This window comes from Pieris rapae, chromosome 3, assembly GCF_905147795.1.
Source record: "Pieris rapae chromosome 3, ilPieRapa1.1, whole genome shotgun sequence".
Taxonomy (NCBI): domain Eukaryota; kingdom Metazoa; phylum Arthropoda; class Insecta; order Lepidoptera; family Pieridae; genus Pieris; species Pieris rapae.
Genome location: NC_059511.1, coordinates 5,384,618 through 5,397,478, shown reverse-complemented (window position 1 = coordinate 5,397,478; position 12,861 = coordinate 5,384,618). Strand labels below are relative to the sequence as shown.

At 32.2% G+C, this 12,861-nt stretch overlaps 1 protein-coding gene across 1 annotated transcript; it reads left to right on the top strand.

The window, feature by feature from the left end:
- The first annotated feature begins 72 nt into the window (after positions 1–72).
- Positions 73–12,761, top strand: LOC110993260 (apyrase). Its single transcript, XM_022259449.2, has 11 exons — positions 73–231; positions 1,012–1,234; positions 1,776–1,973; positions 4,710–4,840; positions 6,476–6,623; positions 6,940–7,066; positions 8,111–8,268; positions 9,364–9,445; positions 10,057–10,215; positions 11,841–11,989; positions 12,596–12,761. The coding sequence occupies exons 1-11, from the start codon at positions 113–115 to the stop codon at positions 12,731–12,733; spliced, it is 1,632 nt and encodes a 543-aa protein (XP_022115141.2). The 5' UTR covers positions 73–112; the 3' UTR covers positions 12,734–12,761.
- Positions 12,762–12,861: the final 100 nt, after the last annotated feature.

Genomic DNA, 12,861 nt, shown 5'->3' with positions numbered 1-12,861 from the left:
ATTATATGTTAAATGTCAGAAGTCATTAGTCAAGACTGAATGCCAATGTCATATGAAACTTAGTGTCCAGCGAATTGTCGAATGGGACGGGACGGCGTTTTTGCAGTGTAAAATGTTCGCGCTAAAATGTTATATGATTTTTATATGGGTTAGTTATTGTTATGGTTTCGCGCTACCATTCGAAGGACTGTATGAGTTGCAAATAATTCATTACAACGATTTCCATGCGAGGTATGTTTTGATTTTTATGACATTTGAAATCACACTAATATTTATATTTTTAATAATGATTTGTAGTTGTTGGAGATAGTAAATAATACAACATTTGACATTGTTATTTTTTTTTCAATGTCATTTAATATCTTTAATATAAATTCACATATTCGTAAACACATGTTGCATTGTTTTACACAAGCGATACATCAGATGGTTAATTAATATGCTTTAAACTATAAATAAATATTATGTTACTGAAATCACAAGGACTTTAATAACTCTTTCTATTTATTATCTTACTATATTATGATTCGTTTCAAAAACCTTTGCGTTTACGTTTTAATAATCATAAGAATGGGTAACTGCACCTAGTCTATTATATTTCAGTGTGATGTCAACACTCTAGATCTTACGTTTCGCTCCATTTCTTTTGTAAAATTTCAATCACTGTTTATAAATCATAATTCTCATTGATGAAATTATTATTAATATATTATTTATTTATTGTATTAAAGTTTTCCTACAGCTACTCATTGAACAATATTCAAATAATTATTTTATACACAAAAGTCAAAACGGAATACACATTCAAATAAAAACATAACAAACATATTTTTTCTATTTCTTATACACACAATTTATATTATATATTTAAATGTAAATAGATAAGTCGCGTATTTTTTGAAGGCACTTTTATGGTATAATTCGGTTTTGCAAAATTAACAGCAAAATAATAACCTAAACAAATTATAATTAAAAAATCTAGTATAATTTTGCATTATAACCTATGTATAGATTTGAAGAAACCGCAGTAGAAACGCCGACATGCCGGTTCAACAATGCCTCATGCCTGGGCGGTTTTCCAAGGCTCTTCAAGCAAATTATGACTCTGAAAAAAGAAAAACCAGATTCCATTCTATTGAATGCAGGTGACAGCTACCAAGGGACGTATTGGTACACGCTCCTCAAGTGGAAAGTGATCTTGGAATTCATGAATTTACTTCCAAATGATGCTCATGTAAGGTTAAGTGTATATACGTATATATACTTTAAATAATTAGTTTTATCATGATTAGTATGACGCATCACTTCGGCTGTTTTCTATTTATAAATAGCAATTGCTATTCTTCGATCTGTCTTCGTAACCTATGACCACACAATATTATGTCGCCTCATTTATCCAATGCCGTTACGATGTCATACATTTATCTAAACTAATATGATTCAGATAAGATTGTATTTTTCTTAATAGTGAATAAACTCACTGATATTTATTCCCTCTACATGATTCTACCTACCTACCCATTATTGGATAAGATATAACAATTCGAAGAGTAATTTTGCTTTCTAGGTTTCGTATTTTAAATTGTAATTCAAGTTTGAGTATTCTCTTGAAACTCGATTTAAGTTAAATTATAAAATGTACTTGTATGACGTCCTTGCATAAAAGACGACAACTTTTACCAATTACTCAACTTATATCGAGCCTGGGCATAATGTACACAGTCCGATAGACGACTACAGATACTCAGAGGGTTTTATAACTAAAGTGATTTCAGGCTATAGGTAATCATGAATTTGATGATGGTCCCGCAGGCTTAGCGCCATATCTATCGGGTTTGAAAGCTCCGGTAGTGGCAGCAAATATGGATACAAGCAAAGAACCGATTCTACAAGGACTGTATAAACCTTATGTAATTGTGGAGAGAAAAGGACGGAAGATTGGGATCATAGGGCTGATTACTACTGATACGAAGGTATGAATTCTTCAACTATGCCTTGGTGTAAATCAAGAGTTTCATTGATGTTTTTTCATAATGTTCTCTTTCATCAAACATCTTGTTGATAAGAAAGAAATATTACTGCAGAGTCTTGCAACACACGACCTCAGAATTGAAAATAATCAGATAGTCTAAAACTGTGCTCATTAACTAAAATATTTGTATTGTTAAATGGTGTTTACTCTTTATTTAATTACCACCTAATTTGCATAGACATCTGTAGAAATAGCGATAATTGTACTGTTATGTAAGCAGAGGATTTGTTAATATTTTTTCGATGCAAGAAGCTTATTTCAAAAAAAATCGATAAACGATTTGAGTACGGAGATCGCAGTAAAGACGGCAAACAAAACAAACGCTCTGTAAAAGAATAAACTTGGCGATTAAAAAGTGTGATGCAGAGTTTATTGCCAGTTCTTCTCTTCCGTTCTACGCCCTTGATTTGCGAACTGGCAGTAAATGTAAGAAGCAGTCATTTTTTACGTTCAAAGTGTACATTATGTTACCTACATGAATAAATTATTTTTGAATTAAAACGAACTTCGGTAATAGTTAAAAATATATTAGTTATAAAAAAATATCTACACTATAAGTCGTTACACATATAATTTCTAATGCTCATACATATATTATGTTCCTATACATTTTATTTTTGGACATGCTAAACAAAATATTAACTAAAAATAATTAAAAAATATATAAACCGTACCTATCAGTACCGTATGTTTTTTACGATATAAAAAATGTACGGTCACTAATCTGACCGATTGCCCTGACAGACTTATCAAATTTGTATTTACATATTATCTACCGTCTAGAATTATTTATAAATATTTTATTTCAAGGAGGTGCTTTCTTGACTAAATCGATATAATTGTTTTGCTTCTACTCAATAATATCTCAGACAACATGAGCAAAATAAATTGAAGTTATTTCCAAGTCTTTATTACGTTGCCATCTTGCTGATTATAAATGTAAAAAGTATATACGGGCATCAAACAGATAATCGCTAATAATAAATATTTGAACTACGTTATAGATTAATTCAATTAAATTATTTATTCAAAAGGATGTTAAAAGAAAGAACTGTTTTTTATCGGATTGAAGCTATGTATTATAAACTTATAATTATTTAACATAATTTTACAATTTTCGACGTTTCGCGTGCTTTACACTGTGACTGAAGACAAAAGGTGTTGAATGTCAAAAAGTATCACAGCTGTAGAATAAGCTATACTATCTGTATTTATTTCCCCGGAGTTCAAAAGTATGTTTTTCATTAAAGTTTATTTCTGCTAAAGGTCTACATCTGTATCACTCAACTTGCTCTATCGAATCTAAAACAAGCATTTTTTCATAATCTGTAAAACTACCTTCGTCTTACATATTATTTATTCGTACTTTGGATTTGGTTTCTCCGATGTTTTGTGTTCCAAATGCTATTAACGTAGACATTGCCATTGAACTATGTTGATAAGAAAGTTGAACTGTAGTATAACGCCTCTAAATGATGAAGGTTTTATTATTATTATTACTGTTTATGTGTAACCTTAGAATTTAATTTTGTCGTTTATTTTATTTGAACTAAAATTATTTTCAAACCGTCTTAGTATATCTCTTACCTGCGTGACCTAGCACTTTTAGTAGAGTATGTGTGCATGAATGTGTTTGTGCGCACCCACACTCGCGTGAATGTGTAATGTTATATACCATAAAGAGATATTTTACTCTAATCACTAGATAGAGATATCTTACTACTCTTAATCAGGACTTTGTTTAAATTGTAGGTTTTATCTGCGAGTTCTTGTCTCATATGAGCTGATGATGACTACAACTATAATTATTAAAGCGAGTGTAATTCCACCCAGGTTTATTTGGCACTTGTACTTGACCAGTCTCTTGTGAAGTTCTTTTTAATCATATATAATCATTAAAAGAAAAAAAATCGTGTTAATGAATAAGGAATTAATGAGAAAATTTGATACAGATTAATAGAATGCGGAGCGAACGCAGTCGCATCACCATATTTATTAGCAAAACATAATAATAATATCATCGTGAATATAATGTTTAAAAAAAAGCTTCCCGATTTTATTAAAACATTTATATATTTTACACGAACCAAGCCTTGCCTTGCCAAGCTTTGCGTGGCGACCGGCTAGACGGCTAGCGACTAAGATCGACCGTAAAGAACCATTAATTATTAATTTCTTCTGCTATTAACTATGTAAATAGACTAGGGATGCGGTGTTATGAGGCGATTGTAGCGTTTCAATCTAACCGAAGGATTTCTTAGTTTCATAAGTTAGACTCGAAATCATTGGAGTCACTCACGTGACATTTGTCGCCTCTCCTTGCATTTAAAATCATCGTCGAAAATGAATTGACTAACAATCATATTGATTGCCCCAACCTTTTAACAAAATTTGGCTAAATCTCACCGATATTGAAATTGAGCATTCGTTCGATAAACGAGCTAGGTCGGGATATAAATAGCTAGTTCACACAATAAAATCGGATTTTGTTTAATTTTTAAAATTTAATTGTTTTATTATGTTATGTTTGCCTATAAGTCCTCGTCTCATAAAAATTGCATTTTATTCTCCATGTTCTAATGTATCATTAAGCTGAGCGTTAGCATGTTTTAAATAAAATATATTTTTTTTTAAAGTAAACTTTGAATTAATTGAAACTAATAGAAGTCTTTTTTAGATTCTATCGTCGGCTGGTGAAGTGGAGTTCACAGATCCACGGGAAGTGACGTCACGATTAGCTCGAGAGCTGAGTGAACGTGGTGTAGATATTATCATACTACTGTCACACTGTGGCCTTGATGTTGATAAGTAAGATATATTTATTTCTTTAATAATACATAATAATGAGACCGCTTTCGAAAACGAAAACTATTTCCGTATAAGGGGTTTCCGTTAAATAATTATTTTTATCATCTAAATACAGTGGAAACTGTTTATAACGTATTTGTATTCGTTATAATAAAACATTCATTATAAATATATTAAGTCACTCTTTATAACGCACAGTTATAGTTTATTACGAAGAAATATTTTATTTTTTAACAGCTTAAGTGTACTTGTTTTTATAATCAGCTTACAAAACTAAAAACTGCCGTGATTTCTAAGAAAGGCACCTGAGATCATTAACAGTGAACGTTTCAAATAATTAACCTATTGATAGTTACTTGATGGGAAATTAGTCTAATTAGTTAAATTTGGTTTTGTTTTTCTCTTCCATTCGTTTAGCTAAACCTCTCTATAAGAAAAAAGAATGTGTAGTTATGTACACGCGTGAGAAGTTATACTTATTTGGCGTATGGAAAAAAAAAACTAAAATGCAGTAGTGATTAACGATACGTATATTAAAATTAATCAAAAAGATTTTATTTAAATAAATAAAATATTAGTAAATACTATCACCGTCAAACACCAAACTCCACACTGTTAAATTGTACTGTTACGGAACACGTGTTCCAAATATAAAAATACTAGAATATACAACTTGAACATAGCTATCGATTTCCATACCACCTAGACCTGACTTTACGATGTCGAATTTAGGTGTTAGTGTGCGCGCATCGTAAAAATTCACTCTCATCATTTTTCTCCATCGCGCCAAAGTAAGTAAAAGTATAACTTCAAAAAGGCATTTCGTTATAAAGAGTTTTCTGAATGAAATCTTATAACAGCTTTCGTTTTCGGAATATTCGCACCCAATACATAGTCCTGAGTTGCCAATAATTTTGAATTTGATTGAATGGGTAGTGTATACATTACGTAATTTTAAATGAAATTCATTTGTATAGGTTTAGTTATATCCATTTGGTTAAAATAATTCTAGTACATTTTAGTTCCTTGGCCTTGAATTATCCTATAATGGACTAAGTATTATTTAAATTAATACCGGATGTAGCAGATCTTACAATTACTTAATGGGGCAATTATGGTCGTCCTATAAAACCGTTTTTAGCGCTATTGTGAACTAAATTGGCTTCGAAGTGCGATATTACATGCAGATAAACATACATCGTTTGTAATGGGAATTCGAAGGTTAAGGAATTAGAGAATCTAATATAACAAAAAATCATTATATTCTATTATAAAATACGGGATTACTATTTTTCTATTCTTTCTTTTTCTTATTACAAACGAATAAGCTTCAATATATGGTAATGACAAACAAATCAACGGATTGTTTTTATCTTACATTAATAATAATAAATAATTTATTTGCAAAAAGTTTTACATTTATCAATTATAAAAATCCACATAATCTAATGCAAATGAAACATTACTTTTCATCAAGTCATATAATAAGAACAAGATAAAGATTTTGCATTAGTATGATACTTAAATAACATATTTAAATCGGTAACGAAAACAATGTAAATTCAATTATAATATAATATTATTATATATTTTTCCAAAATACAAGAATATTCAAAGAAAATCGCAATTTTTCAGGGAAATTGCCCGCAACTACGGACAACACATAGATATAATTGTGGGTGGACACACCCATTCACTGCTTTGGAACGGGCCATCACCGAGCGGCGAAGTTGTTGCCGGCCCATACCCCGTATTCATTGAATCTGCTGATCCAAAACATAAGGTGCGTAGCATTATCTAGCATTGTTTTTCATAAAATTACTCATTTTTAATATGAAGCACTCATGAAACCTACATAACTGCATACAATCAAAAGTAAAAAAAAATTTGCAGAAAATTAGCTTGTCATAGATGCGTAAATATGTATAATATATGTTTATGGCACGTAAGCTTTAATTCCAATAGTACTATATCTTTGATTTTTTTTTACCTTAACATACCTCTTAAACACAACGTATTGCCTAAACGACATTGCTTATTGCAACAACAGCATTTTTGTACGTGGTATTTTTTTAAAGAATATATTTTATACGTTTCAGGTGCTAATAGTTCAAGCATCAGCATTTACAAAGTACATGGGAAGTCTATCTGTGTTTTTCGATTACCGCGGTGAATACGTCAAATGGGAGGGCGGGCCTATATTCCTGAATAGATCGATGCCCGAAGGTATATCACTACATAGTATAAAACAAAGTCGCTTTTTCTGTCCCTATGTCCCTTTGTATGCTTTGTAAAGATTAAAACTTTTTTGTAATAGATAGAGTGATTCAAGAGGAAGGTTTATATGTATAATAACATCCATTAAATAGTGGAGAAGTACTGTTATTTTTGAGGTTTCTAATGTGATGTCGTAAATAATTACATTTCTTCCGCTTACATTGCAAACGCAGGCTGAACCCTACGAGTTTTGTCAAAATAATGTACTAAGTATTGTACACATTGAAAAGGTCTACAGAAAAGTCCGTGATGGTATATGTCTATCTCTTATGGATAACCCACATTTTTATATACAACGTTCACAGATTTTCTGTAGTGTATTTAGTATCAGCATTGCACCGCTAGTAACAAAATAATTTTAATTAGCCTAAACCGAAGTCAGCGTTGTGAGATGCGACAAATTACGAAATTTAAATTGGACCCTTTTCAATTTTATAGCTAAAAAGATTTTGTATATCTGAAGTAAGTGTTACTAGCGCCACCTGTTTATGAAAGTTGTAATTATTATCGCTATTTGGTTGATTATGCCATGGGTTATGGAAAAATCTTGTTCTTGTTTATAATTTAAAAAAAAAATGCATGGTATAATCATTCTTTAGGTGTTTTGAACCAAATAACGTATTGTGAATTGAAAACGTATTTAAATCTTAATCTATCATTACTTTGTAGCGACATCTATATTTTACGGTTATAATCACTGCGATGAATTCCCTGAAATAAGTTAACAAAGTCATCCCGGTCTATATACAGCTTCTTGACCATTCTCGACCCCACAGGGGCCGGCAAGACTTTATACTGTTGGAGGTCCCTTTGGGTTGGACACACAACATCCTTCACACCAATGATTATTTTTCAATATCTGTCTAATATCTACGACCATTATTTTATGTATGATATAGTGGTAGTTATAAAAAAGCATATTTATTGGGAGACCGTAAAGATAAACACTAACTTTTTTATATGTACTTTAAAATATCAATGTAAATATTACAGATGAGGATATGAAGACCAGACTAAAGCCATACGCCGAAATGGTCCACAGAGCAGAGCAAGAGGTGATCGGCGAAACTGTGACCACTCTGCATTTCGATGACTGTGTCTATGGAGAATGTGCGCTTGGAGACTTACTTGTCGACGCTATGAATGATTATGTAAGAATATTAAGGCATATTTGTAACATTTAAAAAAACTGCGTACGTACAAACTACACATGTCAGAAGTAAAACTTCTTTGTTAATTAATTATTACTAAGGTAAAAGAACCAATAGGGGGCGTCCATAAATTACGTGAGGTGTTTTTTTTAATTTTCTAATCCTCCCTCCCCCCCTGGTGAGATGTCGTGAGATTTTATTCAACCCCCTCCCTCATCACCCAATCTCACGTGAGATTTTTCAAAATGTGAGTTTCTTACGTAAACGCGTTGGATTAGTATTGTAAAAAGAAAAAAACAAAATTTGCTTCGTGCTTTTATTTACGACTAGTGATCTTAATCGTATTACGATTACGCTTAAGATTAAATCTTAAGCATGTACAATCTGGATTAAATGGACCAAAATAGTATATTTTCTTTTGTTTCAATCAGAAAAAAAATTGCGTGATATTTGCCGAGACCCCCCCTCTCTCCAACGTAAGATTAGATGAGATTTGACTCGACCCCTTCCCCCCCTTAAACACCTCACGTAATTTATGGACGCCCCCATAGATGATCATGTACCAATATATGATCACTCCATTTTTATTTCTAAATTGTTTACACACTGTATACGTGCGTGCGTGACTTTTTGGGTCAAGACATGTCGGTTTCCTCACGATGTTTTCTTTCACCGTTCACAAAAAAATTAAAAAATCATCATGAAACAGATTCAGAAATCTGAGGCCTAAACCTCTTTAGGTTGTAGCGCCATCGTTTTATTGATTTTTTTATACATAGTTTTACAATAAATAATGGTTCTTAAGAGTACATACCCCCCCATACTCCAATATATCTTTGGTGGCACCTAGCATGGTTTATTTAGATTTTTCTTTCAAAGAATGACTTCATTGTAATTTTAAGTATACATTTTAAACTGTGCAACTGCGTACAATGTTAGCACATCATAAAATTCTTTGTCATTGACATTATTTTTTTATTTTTTATATAAAATGTTTTGCAACTTTTAAAAAGCACTATTTCATAGTGACATTAGGATCCGATGATTTATCTCGTTGTTTCATAAATATTTCTAAAATAATAATTTATATTACAGGCAAAAGTGAATCATAAATCTTCAAACAGTTACATAGCATTCATTCAACGGGGGAACATTAAATCGACTATACCAAGTGGCCGTTAGTATTTTATTCTATTGGTTTCCTGTACGTTATAACAAAGAACCCATACTAATTGTAATCTTAAAAATTCTTAAACGGCCGGCAACGCACTCGTGAGCACTCTGGCATTGAGTGTCCATGGGCGGCGGTATCACTAAACATCAGGTGAGCCTCATGCCCGTTAGCCCCCTGTTCTATAAAAAAAAAACAAATATTGTCTTGCATAAAGTAGTTTTGTGAAAAAAAAAATTAAAAATCAAAAAGCTCTGGTAGGTTTAACCCTTTACCTGTTTTCATGCCATAAATTATTCAGCGTAGATCTTGGCTCCAATCTGCTTAAATATTTAAGTTAATAGTTGCCAACTGATAATAAAAAATGCAGAGAAAAGTATAAGAAGCTCAATTGCAGTGCACACAGTATTATATAAAGGCCGGCAACGCACCCACTATGCATACCATATACACTGTATTTGTACCTATAACATAGCAGTTTACCCTTTATTTACTAAAACATGGATGAAGAAACGTTATTTCCACGAAACATGGTGGTTACCATGACAACACCGTGGTTACCATGACAACACAGTACTTACTCTAACCTACTTACCGTCTTTATAATATTTTGTCAGAAATTACAAAAGGTGAGCTCTTCGAGCTTCTTCCCTTCAATGACCGTATCCAGACCTTCGAGCTGCAAGGAAAATACGTCGCAAAAGCCCTTGAGAGAAGTGTCATAGATGGGTGGAGCATGGATCCTTTTAAGGGGCCCTATATGTTACAAGTAGCAGGTAAAACTTCTGAATAGCATTTGATACTTAATTGAATTCATTATGTGCTGATGACGTCAAAGTATCGTGTTTAATACGTAGTTTATTTGACCTAAAAAAACAAAAACTAAGGAACAAAATACTAAAGACAGATTTTTAATGTTGACCACATACATTTAGTTTCTTAATCGCCATGGTCGTTATCGAAAAATCACAAACTCAACGAAAACACGTGTTATATATATGTTTGAATAGTTAGAATAAAATGGATATACAATAATAATCATATCTTCCGTCTCACATCTACTTGCGGGGTTAGAAGAAGAAAGAAGAAACGATTATACGCTCCGTTCGATTGTGATTGGTCAATGTGCGTTGACACGCGACGTATAATGTCCTATTACATCCATTTGACCAATCACAATAGAACGCAACGTTTCGTCTTGCGTCTTACATTCTCAGCCAGTTTTACACGCAAGTATTAAATAAAAAAAATAAAATACGTTTATTTTGGAACATAAGATCATCAAGGTATCACTTATTCCACGTCATTAAATTTGAACCTGTAGGCATCCCTACTCATGGACAAAGAAGACTGAGGATGTAGGCCGAGAGAAAAAGCCGGCATAAAATCTCTCGGTACTCTTTTAAAAAAGCAAATCATCAAACAATACTTATTTTAAAACAAATATAGCAAATTAATCAGAAGAAGCCTGCCCAGCACTAGTCCCAGGCCCTTTTATCAACTAGACAATCGGTAACTTTATAGTAAGCCTTTTTAAACAGCTTTTCTTTAATACATTTATTAAATTTATCAATAGGCAGAGACAAAAGAGCCTCTGGGATTTTATTAAAGTAAAAATTAATTATTAAAATACTAATATATAGTATATTAAAAAAATACTTATGTAATCGAAATCTAGTGTATGTCAGGTATTTGAAATAAGTAAAGTTACCGATAGTCCTAAAATGGATGAGAAAGATTTTGAGATTCTGTTTTATTAAAGCTTTGATAAGTCATTCACAGCATTTACATTATATATCTAATTATCTTAATATGTATACACATACACACGCACACTAGAAATCTAGTGTGCGTGTGTATGTGACTGAACTCCTTCTAAATGACTGGACCGATTTAGACGAAATTTTTTGTGTGTGTTCAAGGGGATCTGGGAATGGTTTAGATTCACAATTTTGTCCGCTGGACAATGTTTTTTTAATTAATTTTCAATTTATTAGTTGTTGTTGATTTTGGAATGTTTTACATTGGATCCGACAGACGGCGCTACCATCGCAGTGTCAAATTTTAAATAATATTCGAATTTTAATTTTAGTCTGTCCCGAAATTTAAAAAAAGTTTTGTTATCATTGTGTTATATCGTGTGTGACCATGTGCTGGATCGTTAGATATTGTCATAACATTTGAATAATAATTTTCATCAAAATGGCTTATTAAAAATTGAAATTTTGAAATTAAAGACGTGTAGACAGGACGTCTGTCGGATCCGCTAGTATATATTTATATTCTTAAACATATATTTTATATACCAATCGTGCCAGTGACTTGTGTGGCGTTCAATCTAAAAATCCCATACATGTGCGTTTTGTTATTCATACGTATATAAGTATTGATTCATATCTAGGTCTGAAAGTGACATACGATATGAAGCAACCTGAAGGTAGACGGGTGACGTCAGTACTAGTTGGAGACGCGAATAAACCTTTGGATCCTGAACAAGTCTATCAAGTCACTGCTCCAGCGTATTTAGCTGATGGAGGAGATGGATTTAAGGTAAAGCTCTTTATATTATTGGTTTTGAAAGAAGTCGATTACTTTGGAACTCTATTTGTTTGTTCATTTTCTAATATTAATTTTTATATCAACGAGTATATGGTAGAGTATAAGGAATAAACGATGCGGCCCGCTCGAGGGAAAGTCAAAGATGTATCTGGAGTGTCTATGTATCTCACACCTTGTATATACAAAAATGCGCAAGATACTCCTGAGGCCGCGTACGTCACGATCGTCAATTATTTGTTTACTTAAATACGATATTTGACTTTGACAGTTTGAACGTACAACAATATAATTGTATAGAACGAACTCTATTCTAACGATGCTAGTTCGTCTTTCGGTTTACTTCTAAAGATTTCCATACCATTTTCTATTACTATAACCAACGACGTTTCGTATTGTTCGTACGATGGATTGAGTAGCACCACGATCGTACCTGCAAAATTAAACTCGCAGCGGAGTTATAGGCGTACCGTACCATCGAACATTAGTTGTAGAGCAAAAGTGAGGCGAATCAAGTAAAAAATCTGACAATTCTTTCGTAGGTTGGAAGGAGTTTGGAAAAATAAAAATAATAAACTACGAAACGTTCGTTAATTTCAGATGTTCTCAGAAGGAAGAAAGAACGTGCAAGTGATAGGGCGTGACGAGAAAGTTTTAGAGGCATTTATAAGAACACATTCGCCCTTAAATGTGACTACAGACGGACGGATAGTCATTAATCAGTTCAGTTTAAGATAGTTATTGTTATTAAATGATTTTATTACTGTTTTAGTCTTTCATTGTACATATAATCATGGCATGTTATTATATATGAGGCATAGAAAAACTATATATGCACAGATAAAGATAACATCTTTAATAATAGA

Excerpts from the sequence above, each read along its gene's own strand:
- LOC110993260 (XM_022259449.2), top strand. The coding sequence starts at position 113 with ATGTTCGCGCTAAAATGTTATATGATTTTTATATGGGTTAGTTATTGT. Across the intron at positions 1,974-4,709 it reads TGATTACTACTGATACGAAG|ATTCTATCGTCGGCTGGTGA; the intron begins GTATGAATTCTT and ends AGTCTTTTTTAG. Across the intron at positions 4,841-6,475 it reads TGTGGCCTTGATGTTGATAA|GGAAATTGCCCGCAACTACG; the intron begins GTAAGATATATT and ends GCAATTTTTCAG.